At 42.5% G+C, this 24657-nt stretch overlaps 1 protein-coding gene across 1 annotated transcript in view; it reads right to left on the reverse strand.

Annotated features, from left to right (window-relative positions):
- The window catches only part of LOC145412391 (uncharacterized), a 235392-nt gene that overhangs the window by 185767 nt on the left and 24968 nt on the right, over positions 1–24657 (reverse strand). Inside the window, exon 4 of the mRNA XM_080282280.1 lies at positions 8209–8338. Coding sequence (XP_080138406.1) covers positions 8209–8338 — 130 coding nt within the window. The remainder of the gene's footprint in view (positions 1–8208; positions 8339–24657) is intronic.

A 24657-nucleotide genomic window follows, 5' to 3' on the forward strand; every position in this document is an offset into this window, starting at 1 on the left:
CACGCGAACTCCTTGAGCAATATTCAACTGCTCAGGTGACAGGTGCTAGGTGGGGGACAGCTCCAGCGGAAAGGCTCAGCTGTGCTGAGTTTTTCCGTCGGCACAAGATTGTGGAGACTGGGAGAACAGTAGCAGGACGTCTGGCATACAGAAGGTGCCACATCTGCCACACAACCAAACGCCATCCCCCAGCACGAAAAGAGACCTCGTACCAATGGGCAGAATGCAAGGTCCCCCTATGCCCCAAATGCTTCTCAGAGCATTACTCTGAGCGTAAGTACTGAGCGTGTGTGTGGGGAAGTGTAAATAATGTACAGCAATCCACAAGTTTGTATATTTTCATAAATGAGTGAAAAGTGTGATAGTATGAGTGAAGTATAGTAAGTACTAAGATGTAAGTCATTTATAATAAGTTTAACAAGTGCAAATAAATGATTTGTGGTAAGTGGAATACAGAAATTGATACTGTGTATTGGATATTGGTTTGAAAATTATTGGAAATACTTTGCATTTGCCTACGTGTTACCTGAAAGAAAACCACTTGTGAGCGGGCCACAAAGAACAATACCTGCTTGGCTATACCTAAATTATTTCACTCAATACTCAGGGAGACTGTGCCAAATATGAGCATCAGTGTATCTGTGATGTGATGTACAAATAATGTTAATTGTGTGAAACATATGATTTTCACTATAACCCTGAATAGTACAAAGCAGTATGATTTACAGTACAAATAATTACCTCACACTCTACGATAATGCGTGAAAGAGCAACAACATTTACTTGTCAAAGTGTAATTACGTGTAATGGTGATGTACAGTGCCGTTCTAAGTGTCATAGTAAAGGAGAAATATGATTATTTACGGAAGAAGTGAGAACAGAAAAACGAGGTAAAGGAGAAATAGTCCTTACGGAAGAAGTGGGTACAGAAAAAAGACGAGATATTACCTTTCCCACACACCTACAGGGCATAGAGGCATTATGGAGCAGGCAGTAAATCCTTGGGTGAGCCACATGAACCGGGTGATGACTCATTTTCAGGGCAGTGAGTAAGGAGGAGTGGAAAAAACGAGTGGAATCTTCCGCATTCCTTCCAAGGACGCATGGGCAGTGTTACAATCACCACTCCAGGCAGTGCTGCCAACGCTAGCCGGCTGGGCCAAAGCCGTAGCCAGTGGCTTGTGGTCGGAGCAGCACGCCAAAACATGATAAACCACTCATCTTCAACTCATCCTTACTCATTGATGGGACAACCTAGAGACCTCAGGATACCTTCACTGGAAAGAGGAAGAGTTGGTGAGTCTTATGAACTTTTATTTGAATCTCTAGCTATTATAGTTTGTCAGATATAAGGGTTTGAAGTAAGGGAATTTTTCCCAAAATCTCGGAAATCGCCCATAGGGAGGCGTGTGCCGCGGCCAGGAACCCCCCGGCGGCTAAGGGTTAAGAAAAATAAATTGATTTCAGAAGATTGGAAGAAACTTACTCTACATACTCGGAGAGGAATTAAATTTCTTCCATTTTCTTAAAGATGTGAAGATAATCGTCTGGCACACCTAGAAATGTGTTAGCTTCCTAAACTCATGCTATGATTCGCTATGTTTCACAAGAGAATTGATAAAGTTACAGTGCATTTACCAAATGGACGAAAACATCTGAGATTAACCGACCGCCTCACTGCTTGGAATCGCAGCGTAGAGTCGTGTAAACATACCAGTGACCTTCGTTCCCCTCCCATAATTGTTCACAGTTTTTCATAGCTCACACTAATTCAACATCACTGACACTGGTACTATAAAGGGTTGTTCAATGCCGGAGATTATTAAGGGGTTAATGGAATACATTACTGTTTATATCAATGCTCTCCCTTTCACGTGTAAACAAAAAAACGAACAAAAGAATGAGTGCTAAATGTACGTTTAACTTTCATCAGAAAGACCTTACAAATTCATATTCCTCCACTTTATTTTATGTAATTTTCCACCTATTTAATTTTGTGTTTGGAAATTGTATATAGTACTGTACTCACTCCAAACCTATTTGTAATAATATACATAGTGATGGCAGTGTTCACCAATACAAATGATGTACTGAGCTGGTAGACAATATTCCATACCATTTCGGCCATCCAGGGAGTGTTATCTGACTTGTATGCCTACTGTGTCATTACACTTGTATATGTTCACTAATTTACATACAGGTATATATATTCCAGATTCAGGTATAGTACTGTATTGATTGCAGTATTGTACAGTATACAGTACTCTCTCCAAACACAGTTGTAATACCATAAGTGGTGATGACAGTGTTCACTAATATATTTAAGGTACTGACTGGATAGGTTTTTTGATTATTCGGCAAATCCAATTTCTCGGCATCATCCCAGTCCCATACATGCCGAATAATAAGACTTTTACTGTATATTCAACCAACCCCCTAGAAAGTGTGCCTCTACCATATTTTTAGCACTTAAACCCTTTAACCAAAATCAGTAATCACGTTTAACCGGGATTCAACCTCAACAGCAACTTGACATAACCCAAGTATTACTGAGTGTTCACTGAACTGTCATAGGCACTGAGCTGCTATAAGTGTGTAATTAGTACAGTACAATATACAGATAAACCCCAATTTATGATACCCCTAGATGCGATACCCTGTAACAGTGATGGGGGTAGAAATACCACCCTGCTCCACCTATTGTAGTCCTATCCTCGGTTTTGCGATGGGTCTTGTTTTTTTGTTTTTTTTTACCGATTTTGATTATACTTTACACTTAAATTTTGTTTAGGTAGATTTATGAACTGTTTTTAGACTTTGATTAATGTGTTTTAGTCATAGGTGGAGTGAACACTGTCATTGGTGTACGAATTCTCACCCATCAGACAAAGTACAAAACAGAGTGGACAACTAGCCGACTCAACAAAGAATATTTCGTGTTTGACCATTGAACTGTCATCTAACCTATCATGGCATACATGATAATAATTTTAAATAAATATCAATAATTATGAAAACTTTATAGAGTAAATATTTCATGCACTGATGAAAACTGTGACATCGATAAATCATGTGTTTACATTCCGGCTGTTCATGGAAAAACACTTCGAAAATACAAAGGAATGTTGGAAAATAAAAGAGAAGAAAATCAAGGAGCTCAGCAACCAGAACAGTAACTAAACTGACATAAAGAGGGGCCTTTGAACAGGCTATCCTAATTGCATAATCGTCAATAAATCATGTGTTAACATTCAGGGAGTATGTATAGTTGTGAGTAAAAGATAGAAGAAGTTGAAAGTTGGAATACAAATGTGAGCGATTGTGTGTGTGTATGCGCCAACGCAAGATTGTGCTAGAAGAGTGAGAGAAGAGTTCTGGACAAATGTGGAAGTGTGCATGGAAAAGTTTGGAAGGAATGAGAGAGTGTTTTTGATCAGTGAGATGAATGGTAAAGTTGGGAATGTGAAGGTGGATGGAATAGTTGGTGAGTGGGGTGTGCCTGCTGAGATAGATGAGAATGGGAGTGCGTTAGTGGACATTTGTGCTGGGAGGGGGTTGGTGATAGCCAATACCCTCTTCAGGCATAAAATGATCCACAGGTATACATGGCGAGTGATGAGAAGGGTGGGTGGTGAACTGAATGAAAGGAAGGCAATGATTGATTATGTGTGTGTGGATGAAAGGATGCGAAGATGTGTAATGGATGCAAGAGTTTATAGAGGTTGGGGGAGTGGACTTTCTGACCACTACTTGGTGGTGGCCAGAATTAGAATTCAAGTAAGATGGAGGAATAGAAGAAGGGAAAGACGAGAGGAAGGAGTAGTTGCAAGGAGAGTGGAAAGGTTACAAGAGGATGAGAAAAAGGCAGAGTATAAGAGAGAAGTGGAAGAACGATTGGACAAATATGAATTGGAGCAGATGGGAGACGTGGAAGGTGTGTGTAGGATATTTACAGAAGAAATATGTGCAGCATGTGATGTGGTGTGTGGAAGGAAGAGAAGACGGAGGGAGGTGCAAGGAACAGTGTGGTGGACTGAAGAGGTGAAACAGGCTGTGGCACAAAAGAAGAAAGCATACAATGAATGGATGAGAAATAGGGGAGTGGAAGAAGTTGAGGGGCGGAAGAGTGAGTTATATGTAGAAAGAAAGAGAGAGGTGAAAAGATTAGTAAGAGAGAATAAGAAGAGAGTGGATGAGGAATTTGGAAGGAATTTGAGTGTAAAGTGGAGGGACTGTTAAGAAAATGTTCTGGAAAGAGGTGAAAAGAGTAAGACAGGGTGGAAGTGAGTTAGCAGGGGAGTGAAATATAAAAATGGTAGATTACTAGTAGAGAAGGGAGAAAAAGTGAGCAGATGGAGAGAACACTTTAAGGAATTGTTGAACATAGAGGATGGAAGTTATGCGAGTATAAGTGGCTGGGGAATGGCTGGGAGAAGGAGGGAGGTGAGAAGACAGGAAGAAATCAGTAGGATAGAAGTTGTGGAAGCAATGAAGAAAGTTAAATCGGGGAAAGCCCCAAGAATTGATGGAGTGTGTGGTGAAATGCTGAAGCATGGGGGAGAGATAGTAGCAGAATGGATGTGGAAGATGTGCAGATTGGCCTGGGAGGAAGGTAGAGTCCTGGAGGATTGGAAGTCAGGTATAATTATTCCCTTGTACAAAGGAAAAGGGGAAAAAGAAGTGTGTCGTAATCATAGGGGCATTTCTCTTCTTAGTATAATAGGAAAAGTGTATGGTAGGATACTTATTGACAGAGTTAGAGAAAGAACAGAGGAATTAGTTGGAGAAGAACAGGGAGGCTTTAGGAAGGGAAGAGGCTGTGTAGATCAGATATTCATTCTTAGATCTTTAGTGGAAAAGTTTCTAGAGAAGGGAAAGAAGTTGTATGCGGCTTTCATGGATTTGGAGAAAGCATATGACAGGGTGGATAGACAAGGATTGTGGAAAGTGTTAAGAGATGGGAAGTTGCTGAATGCTGTGAAGAGTATGTACGATGGTGCGAAGGCTGCAGTGTGTGTGGATGGTGAACTAAGTGAATTTTTCTCTTTGAAAGTTGGGTTGAAACAGGGATGTGTCATGGTTGTTCAATCTGTACATGGATGGGGTAATAAAAGTGGTACAAGGTAGGGTAGTGGATGTTGGAGTGGCCCTGGTGAGAGAGGATAGTGTTTGGAAACTCCCTGTACTGTTGTTTGCAGATGATACTGTGTTGTTGAGTGAAGACAAAGGGGAGCTGCAAGGCTTGGTGGATGAGTTTGGGAGAGTGTGTAAGAAACAGAATCTAAAGGTGAATGTAGGGAAGAGTAAAGTGATGGTCTTTGATAGAGATGAAGTTAGTGAATGTACAGCGAGATTGGATGGTGAGGAATTGGAAAATGTGAGTACGTTTAAGTACTTGGGTAGTGTGATGAGTAAGGATGGAGGTTTGGAGGGTGAAGTGCTTGAAAGGGTACAGCAGGGAAGAAAGGTTGCTGGTTCTTTGAAAGCAGTGATAAGAAACAGGGAAGCGAGCATGGAAGTGAAAAAGTTACTACATGACAGTATTGTGATACCAACTCTAACGTACGGAAGTGAAGCTTGGACGTTGTTGGAAGGACACAAGTCAAGAGTGAGAGCAGTGGAAACGAGTTATTTAACAGGAGCCTGTGGAGTCACATGGAGAGACAGGATGACAAATGAGGATATAAAGGAGCGTTGTGGTGTGGATGTGGATGTGATAGGAAGCGTTATGAGGAACAAACTAAGGTGGTTTGGCCATGTGGAGAGGATGGAGGGTGAAAAACTGACGAAGAGAGTGTATGTGAGTGAGGTGGAGGGGGGAAGAGGGAGGGGGAGGCCGAGGATGAGATGGAGGGATGGGGTGGAGAGGTATATGAGAGAGGGGGGTGTGAGTTGGAAGCAGGGCAGTGAAATGGTGGGGGAGAGGGCGACTTGGAGGCGATTTGTTTGTGACCACCCTAAACAGGACTGAGGCATCTGGCAATAGATAGATAGATAGACATTCAGGCTGTTCAAGGGAAAACACTTTGGAAATACAAAGAAATTTCTAAATAAATGTTGGAAAATGAGAGAGAAGAAAATAAAGAAGCTCAGCAACCAGTGCAGTAACAAAAATGACATAAAGAGGGGCTGTTGAAAAGGCAATCCTGGTTGCATCATTGATCGCATTCCCCATCAAAACATCAACAATTCTCCATCACAGCACTTCACACCTTGGACGATTCTGCATCATTCATATGTAATTATCATGCATAACAGATGTCTATTTAACTGTCCCGGGACCATCTGATGGTGGGATTGTATACAATGCTGCTGCTTCGCTACTGAGTTTGAATACGAGTTGGAGATTGCATTCTCCAGTGACCTTGACTGGGTACAAGCAAGACAGGCACTGGTTTTAGGCTTAGGTTATCTTCTTGTACAGCTGTTAGGCCATTTAGATTGGCTTTAAAATTTTTTTGGACTCATTTGGGTGGGTTTAGGACTTGGTTGTTGTTGGTGGTGGTGGTGGTGGGGGGGGGGAATGGCTCAATAACGCACCCCTATACTTTACATGTTAATCGGCACTGAGATATGATACCCGCCTTGCAATGGGTTCTTACTTAACCAATTGCATTGTTAAACTGGGGTATGCCAGTATTCTGACTGGATGAGGAAGGGTTACTAAAATCACAAGTAAACATCTATGGCCACTTGACCACCCTATATAACCCATGTTATAATCATCCAGGTATCCAAAAAATCCTTTCTGACATACATTTGCTTGCCACAACCCCTTCAGATACTAGCGGCCGTAGTCTTAAACTGTGGGAAAGCATTCACCTTGCCCTATCTGCATCTTCTGGTAGTCTTAAAGCACGAAAGGGAGAGTGTTCCCCGGTGAACGGGAGAGGATTACCACGGCGTAGTACTAGAATCCGCGTGGGGTCTTGTAGCACCCCTTCGCATGCCCCTTCGTCATATCACAGCAGCCTTGCGCAAAGAAAACTATGTACAATTTGAAGGACCCTATGGTGTGTGTGATAGGAATTTTAATTTAATGATTAAAACATCGTGTAAAGAAAAAATTAGCGTTTAATATTTTTATCATTTTAAAGGACTTCACCACTTCTCAGGGGATGGTTAATTTACGACGAGACGAAAACAAAGATGAGATACTATATCCACTTCCATTTTATTTCTAAATATTTCTACCAAGCTATTTATCAGATATGGTTCATGATACTTTCATAATTAGTTTGATTAGTACGTGAAATAATTCCTACAGTAAAGAATGGCCGAGTACTACCTAAACGGACGACTAGTGCACAGCCAGTGGGTTTGAATTACGAAGTCTCATGTTTGCGTTCGGTGAGCTTTTACAAGTCCGCACTATTTTGTTTTGGTTAATATATTTTTCTGGTGTATTTTGGTGTGATTTGAATGAATTTGGCTTTTATTTTTGGTGTTCATGATTGGTTTTCATATTAACCCCCCCCACCCCGTGTCTTGGGGGGTGGGATTTCAGGGTTCTGGGTGAGAAGAATGGCAAAAACAAGCATTTGGAGTAGAAATATAGTCAAAATCGGTATGATCAGCCAAGGCGTATTCATAGGGTTATTACTGACCGCATGAACCCCTTTGAAGCTATGTCTGACACCAAGTTTTTCCTGCAGCACAGGATCTCCAAATCCTGTATGCATACTCCTATACTGAGTATTTAAGAACAAATGCCAGTCCTTAATAAGTGAAGAGGTAAGACTTGCAATCATTAATAGATTATACTGTGTGTGAATCTTAGAAACTGTCATATGTATTGTTTTTATTTTAAGATTTTGAATTTTAAAATTAATCAGTGTTACCAACTCTTTGCCACGCTTACCCACACGAAAAGGGTGCGCTCTCCCGCTTTCAAGATTACCACTTACGTTGAAGGTGTGAGCTTCCACCTCGAGCGGGGTGCGGGAAGGGCAACCCCTGCCCTCAGTTTCAAGACTACGGGCATAGGGGTTGCCTGTATAGTGCAATCACATTATGCATTGCCTTCTTAAATACATTAACTACTTCCACTCTCTACCATCCTCCATTCACAACTCTCTCACTCCAATTAGCCACATGAAACTGTCTTATCAACAAAGATATAATCTAATACCAGAAATTGTTAATCAGAAAATAAAGTGCAGGAAACTGCTATAAACTACCCAATACAGAACTGCACATTTTACTAACGCCCAGTTGCACAAGTCCTTGGTTCATCCAGCTCACTCTCTAAACTGCTGCTGCTCCTCCTCCTCCTATCATGATTGGGAATGCTGTCCTTAAGAGTGATATGGAGGATATGAATGCCACAGACAGAGTCCTGAAAAAGAATGATGAATCAGGCACTGCACGAGACATTTTACAACATAGCTCAAAGTATTACTAATTCTTATACAAAAAAATACAAATATGAATCTAATAAATACAAACTTCAATTTCAGCGGTTCACCATCATACTCAACCCAGACAGACAGCGCATTCCATGAGACAACAGATGTGTCTCACAAGACAAGACAGGCTAAACAAAACTCACCTCTCCCACATATATGACACACATTTACATGGCTCCAAGAACTAAAAAATTCAGTCACCAATAAATTTAATGTAATAAAACAGTATAATTTTGTATAATTTTTCCAACATGCTTGCATGCGCTGGCCTTCGTCACCTAATGGTGGCTTGCTACACTGCTCAAAGTCTGGCAGCTTCCCTATTCAGTCCTTTAGCCCTTAGGTCACACTCTGACCTTGTTCCAGGTCTTTTTTGGTCTGCCCCTTGCAACATTACCCTCGATGTTCACACTTATCTTCCACACCCAATGGTTATCCTCCACCCTCTCAACATACCCAAACGATCTCAATCTACCCCTCCTCACCACAATACCAATACATTCCAATCCCAGCCTTCCTTTCAACTCTTCAATCGCAGTCCTAGCTGCCCAAGTCTTGCATTCAAGGACATACTAAAGATTCATCTAATCATTGTTATTTCTGTATGTCTGAGCCTGTGAATATCCTCTTGCTTTACTGCCCACATCTCATTACTGTACAGCATTACCCTCCAGACACATTCTGCATATGAAGATCCTTCAGCATGAAGGGTGAGCCCTCCCAACATTACAAAAGACAATAGTTTCCTGAGCTTCCTCCAACCACTATTTACCCCAGCCCCACCTCCACCACATAACATGTCCCCCTAAATAACATAACTCCTCCATACACTCAAAATTTTCTGGCAATATCAATTCTTTCACACCTGTCAGTTTCTACATGCTCTCTTCAACATCCCACACACACAAAATCAGCATTATTTTGCAGCCTACCTCTCATACCACCGCATATCTTATGCACTCACTTATCACAAACGCTGCACAAGATGGAGTTAACCTGCACAGCCTTGTGGCAAACTGAACATGGGCACACTCCCTCTGCTTTGACAGTACTACCACCAGCCCCAGACACCATCACTCTTATCTGCATTTGCTCTAAAACCCTTGCGCCCCATTCTGTATCTCCATACCCTAAACCTTCCCTCCACCACTCTTTCATTCTCTGCAATCAACATCAAGTCAACAGCATATAACATCTCCCATGGAGGTCCATTTCTGAAGGTACGTGAGAGAGCTTCAAATATCATGACGAGAGCTTCAAACAACATGACAAACAATATTGGGGTTAAGACTGAGCCTCGATGCATCCCAACATTCACAGAAAACTCATCATTCAAATCTCCATTCCTTCTCACCTGGGTGTGAGCATCCACATACATAGCCATGTCCCCTCTAACCAGTTATTCCTTGATCCGAAACTTTGTCCCCTTCACCACCTCCCTTCAAACTTTGTCAAAAGCTTTCTCTAAATCAACAAAACAAAGTACAGATCCCTTTTATTTCCTATCTGTTTTTCCTAAAGTTGTCAGACAATGAATAAATATGGCATCAGTGGTTCCTCTGGCATTAACCCAAATTGCATCTCATCAATACTTGCACCTTTCTTTGTTATTATACATTTTAGGACTTTCTCCATTACCTTCATTATCTGGTCCAAAAGTTTTATATCCTTATAATTTCTTCTTTCCAAGGCATCACCCTTCCCCTCAGACATATTTACAATCACACAATCACCTGGGACGACACAATATTATAATCAAATTTATCAAATCAATAACTAAACTAACTCCTTTATCTCCTGAGGCCTTCAACATTTCAGCAGAAAACCCAGGCAAACCCACTGCCTTCCCCACCTCCATCCTGCCTATTGCCCTATTGCCCTGCTCACAGCAGCAGCATCAATCAAAGGCCATGGGCCAAACACTGTGTAATGGGGTGTATAAATTCATGTGTTGCTTAGAGGCAAAGGTGGGATCCTCTCTTTGGCTCAGTGGTAATGTGCATGCGTATCAAGCACGAGGGCCTGAGATCGAATCTCGGCTAGGACAGCGTGATTTTTTTTTTTAAATAACAGAACAGAGGGAGGAAAAACAAATGAGTAAAAAAATAATCCATACACCCGATCCCTGGTATCCTCCATTCATAAAATGTCTAACAGTTGGACTTGAACTGCTGTAAGTTGAAGTCTGGAGAGAAACAATGTTGGGGAAGCGAGTTCCAGAGAGATGCAGTTCGGGGAATGAAAGAATTCTGATAGGCAGAAGTTCTGCAATATGGCTGAGTGCCGTTCCAGTCATGAGTGCTGCCAGATGCCCATGTAGCACAAGGGAAGGCATGGAGAGGTAGCGCAATGGATGCAACTTCGTCTGAGCATTTGCCATAAAAATACCTGTAAAATAATGTAAGGGAGGCAACATCCCTTCTTACTTGTAGGGGAGGTAGTTTATTTATAACAGCCTTTGATTGATACTGCTACTGTGAGTGAGGCAATAGGCAGGATGAGGGTGGGGAAGGCAGCAGGTGTGTCTGGGTTGACTGCCGAAATGTTGAAGGCCTCAGGCGATATAGGGGTGAGTTTAGTCACTGACCTGATAAATAGGATTATTTATGAGTGTGTTGTCCCAGATGATTGGCTGAAGAGTGTAATTGTAAATGTGTATAAAGGGAAGGGTGATGCCCTGGAAAGAGGGAATTATAGAGGTATAAAGCTTTTAGATCAGATAATGAAGGTAATGGAGAGAGTTTTAGAAGGTATGATTAGAGAAAGAGTGAATATTGATGAGATGCAGTTTGGGTTTATGCCAGGTAGGGGGACCACTGATGCCATATTCATTGTTCGACAGCTTCAGGAAAAATATATTGGTAGGAGAAGGGATCTTTATTTTGTTTTTGTTGATTTGGAAAAGGCCTTTGACAGAGTCCCTAGAGAGGTGGTGAAGTGGGCAATGAGAAAGCTTGGCTTGGAGGAGTGGCTGGTTAGGGTGGTTATGGCCATGTATGTGGGTGCTCACACCCAGGTGAGAGTGAATGGAGATTTGAGTGATGAGTTTTCCGTGAATGTTGGTGTGCATCAGGGGTCAGTCTTGAGTCCCATGTTGTTTATCATGGTACTTGAAGCCCTTTCACGTGACTTTAGAAACGGACTCCCGTGGGAGTTGTTGTATGCTGATGATTTGGTGTTGATTGCAGAGAATGAAAGGGAGGCGGAGGAAAGGTTTAGGAAGTGGAGAGATGGTATGGGGCAAAAGGGTTTAAGGGTAAATGCAGATAAAACAAAAGTGATGATATCTAGGGTTGGTGGCGGTACTGTCAAAGACGAGGGAGAGTGGCCATGTGCAGTTTGCCACAAGGGCGTGGGAAGTAATTCCATCTTGTGCGGTGTGTGTGATAAATGGGTGCATAAGAGATGTAGTGGTATCAGAGGTAGACTGCGAGATAATGCTGATTTTATGTGTACGGCGTGCCGGGGTGAGCAGGTGGAGATCGTCAGACGTGAAAGAATTGAACTTGCTGGTGAATCTCTTGAGTGTGTGGAAGAGTTTTGTTATTTAGGAGACATGTTGTGTGCTGGAGGTGGGGCTGGAGCTAGCTCTGTGGCTAGGGTGAGAAGTGGTTGGAAGAAGTTCAGGGAGCTCTTGCCTCTCCTGACATTGAGGGGGCTCTCCTACGTGCTAAGGGGTCTTTGTATGCAGCGTGTGTTAGGAGTGTAATGCTGTATGGCAGTGAGACCTGGGCAGTGAAGGAGGAAGACATTCGCCGGCTCAGACGTACAGAAATGACAATGATTAGGTGGATGTGCAGTGCGTCCCTGCGTCCAAGGCCTGGAGGGGCTGGGTTTACAATGGAAGAGTTGAGAGGTAGGATGGGACTGGAGTGTATTGGTGTTGTGATGAGGAGAGGTAGATTGAGGTGGTTTGGACATGTGGAGAGGATGGGGGATGATAGTTGGGTGAGGAAGGTGAGAAGTGTTAATATTGGGGGTGGGGTTATGAGGGGTAGACCGAGAAAGACATGGGACGAGGTCATTAAGTGTGACCTTAGGGTTAAGGGACTGAACAGGGAGGCTGCAATGGATCGTGCAGCATGGAGAGCCGCCATTAGGTGACCAAGGCCGACACATGCAAGCATGTTGGAGCCTTTAAAAACGAAAACGAAAACGAAAACGAGCCGGGTTATTAACCCCTTAACCGCGAGGCGTCACTTTTGTGACGCTCAGGAGCAAGGGATCATACCGCGGGGCGTCACTTTTGTGATTCTGTGTTATTTTGAATTCGCCCGGGCTTTCAAGTGGTGGCTTGTATCATCTATCAGTACTATCAGTGTCCAGCTATACTCAGTTCTGCTAATGTCATCTGTACTCCCATCCACTGTTGACAATTTAGTCATTCTTCCCCTGTCCTTGACTCCCCTTCTTACCTCCCCTCCATTACCCTCTCCTACCGCCTGCCCAGCTGCACTGCGCCACACAAATTCTGGATGGATTTTTCCACTCATTTTATCCATTGAAATGTGCCCTATTCTTATATATAATAATATACAAAAGAAAGAGAAAAGGTAATTGATACTGCCATACACCTGGAGTGGGCTAATTATCACCTGGGAACACCCCACGTGCACTCGTTTGCTAATTTTCCCTGTTTGTTTCCCCTTGAAATATGCCGTATGACCTATTCTCATAATAAAAATATTTATAAGCAAGGAAGGGAGATGCCTAAGTGATATTTACATTCACCTGGAACTACCTAATTTATTATGCATTGTCTGGATTTCCTGCCAATCATTTCATTGCATATAACTTAGCAGCTGTCACCATGCTGTAATTGTCAACTCTTCACCGTCCCTAGGCCACAGCATTCAGTCTTTCAAGGTGAAACCACATCGGATTCGCGCCTGTCCAATTCCGCCTCTTTTTAGCCCCATGCAAAGGGCCCTGTGACCTCTACCCCTACTAAACCTCATGTGGGAAGGGGTAAAGGTCTAAGTGACTCTGCTGTGGAACGTGACCTGGCTAATAACAATTATAATGATGGACAGTGGCTACGATCTTTCTGGTGACTCTAAAACAGTGCAAGTGGAAATGTAAATACTGTAATGTGCAAATAGTAAGTGAAAGCAATGGATGTAAATATGATTGAACAGTAGAAAATAGTTTTATAAGTTACTGCAAGTGACAGTGCATAATATAGTGTAAATAAAACAGAAATGTAAATATTGAAAATACATTACGTAGTTTACTGAACGTGAAAATGACTGCCTGGAGTGAAATTAAACTATTATTACTGAAGGAAACTTACGGATAAATACTGTAGATATATATAAATGTAATAAAGTAATAGGAATATAAAGTGTGAATGTGTTCATGAATAATAAATGACAGAATACCAGTGGGGAATGATCACGGGTGGCAAGCTCGTATGCGCTCGTAATTTACATTGCTTTCACAGTGTTTTTTCTTTTTTTTTTAGTATGGATTTCCAACTACTTGAAAACCATAGAATAGTGTTTCTAGTGATAATATCAGGCTGTGGTAATCATATTACGTGTGTGTCAAGAACTGTAAAGTGGAGACTTCGTTACCCAACTTCAGAAGTCTCCATAAGTCCTATGGTTGTCGATAAAGGCTCAACAAACATCCCAGGAGAAAGCTGAAGGTATGTGCCATGTGCAAATAAAATTATAATACTCTAGGACTAATAACTGATTTTTGGCAAATATTTTTAAAAAGTCAGTCGGAGCGCGAATATCCCCGCGGGAGGCACAAGGAGCAGCGAAAACATCCCTGTGGTGTAGGGGTTAATGATTCCTGCAGCTTTGTTCTGAATTTTGTCTAACTATTTTAATGCAACCTCTCCACATCCATTCCATAAGGATGAGCAATATTCAAGCTGAGAGCTCACATGACTTATAAATTGTAGCTAACTGCTCATCAGTGAAGGAATTACGGACTCTGTACAATAATCCAAGTTTCTTTGAGGGGTTTTAGCAAGTGATCTGATATGAGAGGTTCAGCTGAGGGCATTGTTAAGTGAGACACTGAGAATTTCAATACTTTTGGAGATGGGAATATTAGTAGCACTGAAGGTAAAATACGAATCTGGCAATATTTGTCTATTAGCAAATTGTACATAATGTATTTGGTTTTACTAGCATCCAATGAGAAAAAGGTTGTTTTGTCCCCATTCATTGATCGTAGATAAGTCTTGATTTATGGAGATGGCTGTAATGAGTTGAGAGTTTGAGATATTAGACTTGGTAAATGGGTGTCTGAGTGTGAATGAACTATGAAGTGTTGGGTCATCTGCATATGAATGATGGGATTGTGGGTGACAGATACTTACTGACAGAGTTAGGGAAATAACAGAGGAAATAGTTGGAAAAGAACAGGGAGGCTTTTGGATGGGAAGAGGTTGTGTAGATCAGATATTCATTCTTAGATCTTTTGTGGAAAAGTTTCTAGAGAAGGGAAAGAAGTTGTATGCGGCCTTCACGGATCTGGAGAAAGCATATGACAGGGTGGATAGACAAGGATTGTGGAAAGTATTAAGAATATATGGAGTAGATGGGAAGTTGCTGAATGCTGTGAAGAGTACGTATGAGGGTGCTAAGGCTGCAGTGCATGTGGATAGTGAAGTAAGTGAGCTTTTCTCTTTGAAGGTTGGGTTGAAACAGGGATGTATCATGTCGCCATGGTTGTTCAATCTGTATATGGATGGGGTTATAAACGAGATAGAAGGTAAGGCAGTGGATGTTGGAGTGGAAACTCCCTGTACTGTTGTTTACAGACGATACTGTGTTGTTAAGTGAAGACGAAGGGGAACTGCAAGGCTTGGTAGATGAGTCTGGGAGTGTGTGTCAGAAACGGATCTAAAGGTGAATGTAGGGAAGGGTAACGTTATGGTCTTCAAAAGAGATGAAGTCAGTGAATGTCCAGTGAGGTTGGATGGTAAGGAAATGGAAAATGTAAGTGGTTTAAGAACCAGGGTAGTGTGATGAGTAAGGATGGAAGTTTGGAGGGTGAAGTGCTTGAAAGGGTACAACAAGGAAGAAAGGTTGCTGGTTCCTTGAAGGCAGTGATAAGAAACAGGGAAGTGAGCATGGAAGCGAAAAAGTTTTTAAATGACAGTATTGTGATACCAACTCTAACATATGGAAGTGAGGCTTGGATGTTGTTGGAGGGACAGAAATCAAGAGTGAGAGCTGTGGAAATGAGTTATTTGAGAGGAGTCTGTGGAGTCACATGGAGAGACAGACTGACAAATGAGGATGTGAAGGAGCGTTGTGGTGTGGATGTGGATGTGACAGGAAGCATTAGGAGAAACACACTGAGTTGGTTTGGCTATGAGGAGAGGATGAAGAGTGAGAGACTGATGAGAAGAATGTATGTGATTGAGGTGAAGGGGGAGAGAGGGAGGGGAAGGCCAAGGATGAGATGGAGGGATGGAATGGAGAGGTATATGAGAGAGGAGGGTGTGAACTGGGAGCAGGGTAGTGAAATAGCGGGGGACAGGGTGACGTGGAGGCGATTTGTTTGTGGCCACCCCGTATATGGGATTAAGGCATCTGGCAACAGACAGATCGATTTTTATTTAGTCCCTTACCCCTGAGGTCACACTCATTGATCTCGTCCCAGGTCTTTTCGGTCTACCTCTCACTACCCTACACCTAACATTAACACTTCTCACTTTCTTCACCCAATTATCATTCCATATCCTCTCCACATGCCCAAACCATCTCAATCTACCTCTCCTCATCACAACAACATTACACTCCAGTCCCATCCTACCTCTCAACTCTTTCATCGTAATCCTAGCCCCCCAAGCCTTAGACTCAATGACGCACCACACATCCACCTAATCAGTGCCATTTTTGTACATCTGAGACTGCGAATATCCTCTTCCTTACTGCCCAGGTCTCACTACCATACAGAAATACACTTCTAAATCATGTCGCACACAAAGATCCCTTAGCATGGAGGGCGAGCCCTCTCAATGTCAGGAGAGGGAACAGCTTCCTGAGCTTCTTCCAACCACTCCTTGCTCTAGCCACAGAGCTAACACCTACTCCACCTCCAGCACATAACATGTCTCCCAAATAACAAAACTCTTCTACACAAGAGACTCACCAACATGCTAAATCCTTTCACACCTGGCAATATCCACATGCTCTCCCCGACACACCACACACATGAAATCAGCATTATCTCACCATCTACCTCTACAGTAATATCACTACATCTCTTATGCACCCACTTATCACAAACACTGCACAAAATGGAATTACTTCCCACGTCCTTGTGACAAATTGCACATGGACACTCGTCCTCTTTTCTGACAATTCTGCCCTCAGCCCTAGATACCATCACTTTTGTTTTATCTGCATTTACTCAAGCCTTTGTGCCCCATACCATCTCTCCACTTCTTAAATCTTTCCTCTGCCTTCCTTTCATTCTCTGCAACTAACATCAGATCATCAGCATACAACATCTCTAATGGAAGTCCATTTCTGAAGTCACATGAGAGGGCTTCAAGTACCATGATAAACAACATGGGGCTCAAAAAATGACCCTTGATGCACACCAACATTCACAAAACTCATCACTCATCTCCATTCACCCTTACCTGGGTGTGAGCACCCACATACATGGCCATAACAACCTTAACCAGCCACTCCTCAATCCCAAGCTTTCTCACTGTCCACTTCATCACCTCTCTAGGGACTCTGTCAAAGACCTAATCCAAATCAACAAAAACAAGATACAGTTCCCTTTTCTTTCCTATACATTTTTCCTGAAGCTGTTGAACAATGAATATGGCATCTGTGGTCCTTTTGCCTGGCATAAACCCAAACTGCATCTCATCAATATTCACTCTTTCTCCAATCATACCTTCTAGAACTCTCTCCATTACTTTCATTATCTGGTCTAAAAGCTTTATGCCTCAATAATTTTCTCTTTCCAGGGCATCACCCTTCCCCTTGTACACATTTACAATTACACTCTTCACCCAATCACCTAGGACAACACACTGATAAATAATCATACTTACCAGGTCAGTGACTAACTTGAGACTTTCAACATTTCTGCAGTCAACCCAGACACACTTGCTGTCTTCCCCACCTGCTGCCTGCCTATTGCCCCGCTCACAGTAGCAGGGTCAAAGGCCAAGAGCCAAACACTGGATCTGCTGGCTCCAAACCTTTCCTGTCCCAGGCAAGCTCCTCATTCGACAACCATTTGTAGTGCTCTCTCCAGGCATCATTAACATCCCTACTATTCACCACCACCCTTCCTTTAACATTCTTTGTACACTACTTACCTATGATATCCCTATTTTCCCTCTTCATCTGATTTGCCATCTTAAAAATCATATTCTTCCTTTCCACACAATTAAGGTTATCAAGTAAAAGTCTCTGTGACTCAGACTTCGCCCTGTAAACCTCTTTACTAGCCCTATGCTTGGCAGCCGAGTATTCCTCTTTGTTATCACCCTACTTCCATTCCTGGAAAAGCCTTGTTTTCTCCTCAATTTCAGCTTCTACTCCCACCACCAAGTCACTTTATGTCTTAGTGGGCCTCTTGTCCATCAACATGCTGAATCAGTAACGCTCAAGAGGTTGCTCTTGAGGGCTCTGTACTGTTCTTTAACAATTCCGTCCACGTCTTCCTGTTCACCCACCACTCTCCTCATCTCGCTATAGAAGGCATCCCTTACTGCTTGGTTTTTCAACTTCCATATTTTCCTCCCAGGTGTAGAGGTCCTCTTTTTCATCACCCTCTCCTTAAGCACCATGTAACATATCAATAACCTGTGATGGTGCACACACTCCTTGCTCCCTATAACTTTGACATCTCTCACTAAACTCCTATCAGCCCTCCTGACCAGGAAATAGTCTATTGTATGTGACTTCTATTACCCCCTGACTCGTACATAATCAACCTCCTCCCTCTTTTCCTAAAATGTGTGTTGCACACTATCATGTTCACTGACTCCCCAGACTTGAGTATCCTTTCCCCTTCCTCATTTCTTGTATCATATGGACATCCCCTATGGACTCCTTCATAGCCTTGAGCTGCTTCACCAACATGACCATTTAAATCCCACCCTAATACTACAATCCCATCATCCCCCATACCATTTTCTACACGTATTGTCATCCTAAAATCTATCCTTCTCTACCTTATCCAAGCCTGCCTGTGGAGCATATGCCGATACGATGGCAAACACCATCCCAGAGAACAAAATTTTTACTACTATTATCCTATCACTTACTCTCATAACATTCATGACATATTCCAACCATCTCTCCGTAAGCAACAAATCCACACTCCCATATCTATCTATCCTAGCCTGCCAACTTATAGCAACAATCCCTCCCAGCAATTTTTTTGGCTGATCCACCCCTATACCAGACTTCTTGCACACATCCCACATCCACCCACCTTCAACTGATTAACTCAACCATTTCCTCTGCTACATCCCTCAAACTTCCCACATTTCACAAAGTCACTCTGATCCCTCTAGGTGATTTAATGTCCTCTGGCTTGCCTTGCATTTCATTCTTTAACTTGGTCATAATCAGTAAAATAAGAAGAGAGACATGCCACATGCCCCACCCACTGCACAATCCCAGGCCCAGGCAGTAGGTCTGGGACCCCTAGCCCACCAGCCTTGACCGGTGGCTGTGGTAGTGGCCTTGGGGCACCCTGCCAGGATAGCTACAGGGATTCCCTCCAAGCGCGCCTTGACACTATACCTATAACTGCCCCATTGATAAGGCAGCCGCCTGGGGCACTACTCCCAGGTTTGGGCCCCTCTCCATTGGGTGGAAGCAGCAGCCTGGGAACCGCAATGCCATGTACCTTCTAACACAGGTTCGAGCTCCATCTTACCCCGGCCCCACGATCTATGATGGAGGAACTCTCGTCTCGCCTCCCTTCCAAAGGTCTGCCACTAGGTAGCTGGGGCAAAAGTTTCTGGCCGCATGCCCCTGCTGGTGTCAACCCCTGTGATGTGGTGGGGTAAGTTCTGTGATATGTAAAACATATGTGGTGTACTGTATGAGATAGAGAAAGTGTTGGGCGAGTATATTGGTTTACTCTCCAAGTAACATTAGTGTCAGACTGAAAGGGTCAGCAAAGGGGGATGGCTACATAGCTAGTTGAAACAGGAGCTCCAGCTCTCCCTATCACCAGCATTCCCAGTCCCCTTGGAAGTACTACCTTTACTGGTGCTGCAGCCTCCTACCATTCCACTATTATCTCTAAAAATATTATTGATTACTGAAATAAGCCCATGGGTTTTGATTTCTCTTTTAGCATACAATACATATGTTTCTGCATAATATTTAAAAAAAAAATGCTATGCTCACAAATAAACCTTAAATGCTGTCTTTCAATATCTGGCAATGGTTGTGCTTAATATCAATTAAAAATAAATATCTATTCAAGTGAATTCATAAATTTTTGAAAATTTTACACCAAAAGAAGAAATCATATAATTAGTGGATGGGAAGTAGGGGTGTGGAGGAAATTGAGAGATGGAAGAAAGCGGTAATGTAAAGAGGAAGAGAGAAGTGATAAGATTAGTATGAGAGAGTAAGAAGAGAGTGGATGAGGAATTTAGAATGAATTTGAGTGTAAGGTGGAGGGAATGTAAGAAAATGTTCTGGAAACAGGTAAAGAGAGTTACACTGGGTGATAGAGAAGTTAGTCAGGGAGTGAAAGACAAAAATGGTAGACTGCTATGGTGGTACCATTCTTAACTGGCAGTTTGGGTGGGGCACGAACCTTTGTATAGTGTTGCCACGTTTTCCATACCCGCGATGCCTCTCTCTCTCTCTCTCTCTCTCCTGGGGGGAGATGTGCGTCACCCATGGGAATTTTGTTTCTTTTATGTCTTATAAACTTGTGCTTTCATTTCTTTATTTTGTTTTTTATTATATTATTGTTTTACATATGGCGCCAGATGACCTCGGTGTTGCGGCGCCTTGATTTGTTTTCATTGAATCATTCTTGCCCTCCTTCCTTCCCTCCCTTCATCTTTCCCTCAGCTTGACAATGCACTCAACACTGCCCCTGGCCTGCCTTCTCTCTCTCTCTCCTGGGGGGAGATGTGCATCACCTTTGGGAATTTTGTTTCTTTTATGAGTGACAAACTTGTGCTTTCATTTCTTTATTTTGTTTTTATTATATCTAATTATATTTAAAAATATTATTGTTTTACATATGGCGCCAGATGACCTCACTATTGTGGCACCATGATTTGTTTTCATTCAATCACTCTCTCCCTCCTTTGTTCCCTCCCTTCCTCCATCTCTCACTCAGCTGCACTCAACACTGCCACTGGTCTGCCTTCCCCCCCCCCTCTCTCCTTTCTCTCATCTGTGGTATTTTAGGATACATTTTGGTATTTTTCCTTTTACATTATACTGTACATACTGTAAAATTGACTTTATTTCCACACCATCCAGGAGGTAAAAGTCTTGGTGCGTTTTTTTTTAAGAGGTGTCCCCAAACAGGCCTAAAGCTCTGGCCAGGTGGGACTGGGTGTGTGTGAGTGTTGCCACTCATGAGGGTTTAATGTATTATTTTTTTTTTTACTAAGAAATTGACATATTTTTACTTATATTCCTGCACATTATCTTATAATCACAATTGTGACGTTATTACCAACCCCAGAAATACGGTAACAGCCAATAAAAGTGACTACATTTTTTTTAAGCACCACTGTAAAAAATTTATGCCACGTTTCTGTATTGCCGTATAATATTTTATGCATAATAAGTTTACTGTTCTTTCATATATTATAATACACACGTTACCATTATATTCTTATGTGTTTATCTTATTGTGATGCCTATTACGTATATCAGAGCCGTTCACATAGCGGGTATGGAACACGTGGCAACACTGTACAAAGGTTCGTGCCCCACCCAAACCGCCACTTAAGAGTGGTACCACCATAGTGGAGAAGGGAGAAAAAGTGAGCAGATGAAGAGAACACTTTTGAGAAATGTTCTGGAAACAAGTAAAAAGAGCTATACAGAGTGATAAAGAAGTTAGTCAGGGAGTGAAAGACAAAAATGGTAGATTGCTAGTGGAGAAGGGAGAAAAGTGAGCAGATGGACAGAATATTTTCAGGAATTGTGAAACATTGGGAATGAGAGTAATGCGGGTATAAGTGGCTGGGCAATGGCTGGGAGGAGGGAAGTGAGACAAGAGGAAGAAATCAGTAGGATGGAAGTGGTGGAAGCACTGAAGAGTCAAAATAGGGAAATTCCCAGGAACTGATGGAACATGAGGGAGAGATAATATACTGATTTTATGTTACCAAAGCCCAGAAGCCACGCCCACTTTCTATGGAAGCTGGTGATTTGTTCATATCAAATGTTCGAGTGGCTACCTGTCTAATCATACCAACTGTGTCCTCAGTTTGTAATCAGGCCTGTACCTCTCTCCAGTAATGTTAATAATCATGAAAATAAGCATAAAAATAATATGAAGTAATTAGCATTTCACAGAGGATGCTAAAAAAGTTAAATATGTATCATAAACTGTCGAAGACAAAGATACAATTTGTTTTCAAATGGAGCCTATTCACTATTTCTTTGTTTTGTATCATACCAAAATTTACTACAAACAAATAACACCAAACATAGAGTACAATAGTCCGTGAAGTACAGTGTGTATGGTCTAGTTATATCCCAAATCATTATCTATCTATCTATCTATATACCTAGGCTGCTTCCCCCAAGGAAAGGGAGGTAGCCGAGACAGGACGACTCACTCTCCATTTACTCATCCATTCAAACACATTTATTCGCATCTTAGCCCCAAAGGGGAGAACGGACAGATCCTCACCGCATCACACCGCACAAGGGTCAACTGCGCAATGCAATCAGTGACATCCACAGCAGGGCCCGACAGCAGAACTGGTTTACCCCTGCTACATCATAACAGACCCATCCCCTTACCCGCACCTGACCTGACTAGCTGATCAGACCAAATGCGGGAGAATATCCCCTCAGGGCTGCGTCATCACTTATTCATTCACAATTTCTCTCCATTTATTTCTGTCACGCACAGCCACTCTTCCTTGCTCAACAGACATCCCTCTCGCATCCAGCGCTCTCTTCACACTGTCCATCCATCCTATTCGTGGTCTTCCTCTCAATCTTACACCTCTCACATCAGATCTAGTTATCTTTTTCACCAATCGCTCATTATCCATTCTCTCCATATGCCCAAACCATTGCAACACCCTCTGCTCAACTCTACCAGCCATCTCCCGAACAACTCCAGTTCTCCTTCGCACTTCATCATTTCGCACTCGATCCATACGCGTCACTCCACACATACTCCTCAGACATCTCATCTCCATTACATTCAAACTTTTCCTCTCTGCTACACCCATATTCCATGTTTCAGCCCCATATAATGCAGTCGGTACCACAACACCCTCATACAGCCTTCTCTTTACATCCATTCTAAGCGAACGACATTTAAACACTTTTTCATTCCTCCCAGCACCTTTCCTACTTCATTTATTCTAAACTTCACTTCTGCATCTATTCTTCCATCCACAGCAACATGTGACCCTAGATATTTAAAACAATCTACCTCCTCAAGCAACTCACCATTCAAAACTATATTCATCCCCCTACCATCTATCAACCTCGTACACTTCATCACTTTACTCTTATTCTCATTTACTTTCAATTTCCTCCTTTCACACACCCTTCCAAACTCCTCTACTAACTGTCTCAATCTCTCCTCTGAATCAGTCACCAGTGCAGTATCATCTGCAAACAGCAGCTGCTTCAGATTCCACTCTCCTCCATCAACATTTACCAGACTCAGACCACCTAAAACTCTTGCATTCACCTCCCTTACAACACCATCCATGTAAATATTAAACAACCAAGGCGACATCACACATCCCTGTCGCAGCCCCACTCTTACGGGAAACCAATCACTCACAGCATTTCCCACTCTTACACACGCTCTACTATTTACATAAAAACTTTTCACCCCTTTTAGTAACCTACCATCAAGTCCATACAATCTTAAAACAGTCCACAAAGCCTCCCTATCAATTCTATCATACGCTTTCTCTAAATCCATAAATGCCCAAAACACATCCTTGCCTTTCGCTAAATACTTTTCACACACTTGTCTCACAGCAAACACCTGATCAACGCATCCCCTCCCTCTCCTAAAGCCACACTGCTCATCACTAATCACTCCCTCTGTACCCTCTCTAACTCTCATAATTAACACTCTACCATACACTTTACCTACAACACTCAACAGACTTATACCCCTAAAGCTAGTACATTCATACTTATCACCCTTGCCTTTATACAACGGGACCACACAAGCACTTGCCCAGTCAATTGGCACCATACCTTTCTCAAAGCACACATTCAATAATCTTACTAACCAGTCAACAATAGTCACTCCACCACCCTTCAGGCATTCCACAGCACACCCATCCATACCTGCAGCTTTCTCTGTTTTCATCTCCTTTACTGCCTTCTCCACTTCCTCCTTCGTGATCAAAGAATCATTCAACTCTCCCAACACATTTATTCCTTGCACCCTTCTATCTGCCACAATCTCAGCCACCCTTTCCTCCTCTACATTTAACAATCTTTCAAAATACTCTGCCCATCTCTTCCTTACTGCATCCATCTCAATTAACATCCTTCCATCCTCTGCTTTTACTCGTTCTTCCTTCCCAGACTCTCCCTTTCGCACCCTTTTCACCTCCTTCCAAAACATTTTCTTATTCTGTTGAAAATTCTGTCAGCCGCCTACCCCACCTCTCATCTGCTGCCACTTTAGCATCACGCACAGCCCTTCTCGCTCTATTCCTCTTTTCCTTATACCTTTCATATGACATCTCATCCTTCCTCTGCAGCCACACTTCATATGCACGTCTCTTCTCAGCCACAGCCATACTTACTTCCTCGCACCACCATTCACTTCCTTTTCTTACACCACCACCCACACGTCTCACACCACACACCTCTTCTGCATGCCCCACCACAGCACTCTTAAACAACTGCCATTCTTCCTCCACGCTGCCATTTTCCCGATCTTTCACTGCGTTCCACTCATCTCTCAATTTCTCCTGATACTCTATCTTTTTCTCTCTTTTATCCAACTCACTCACTTTCAAAACCTCCCTGCCACACCTAACCCTCCTAGCTCTCACCCATCTCTTACCTACTCTTAACTTTCCCTCCAC

This window comes from Coenobita brevimanus, chromosome 93 (genome assembly GCF_032717465.1).
Source record: "Coenobita brevimanus isolate Jiangsu-jjx chromosome 93, ASM3271746v2, whole genome shotgun sequence".
Taxonomy (NCBI): Eukaryota; Metazoa; Arthropoda; class Malacostraca; order Decapoda; family Coenobitidae; genus Coenobita; species Coenobita brevimanus.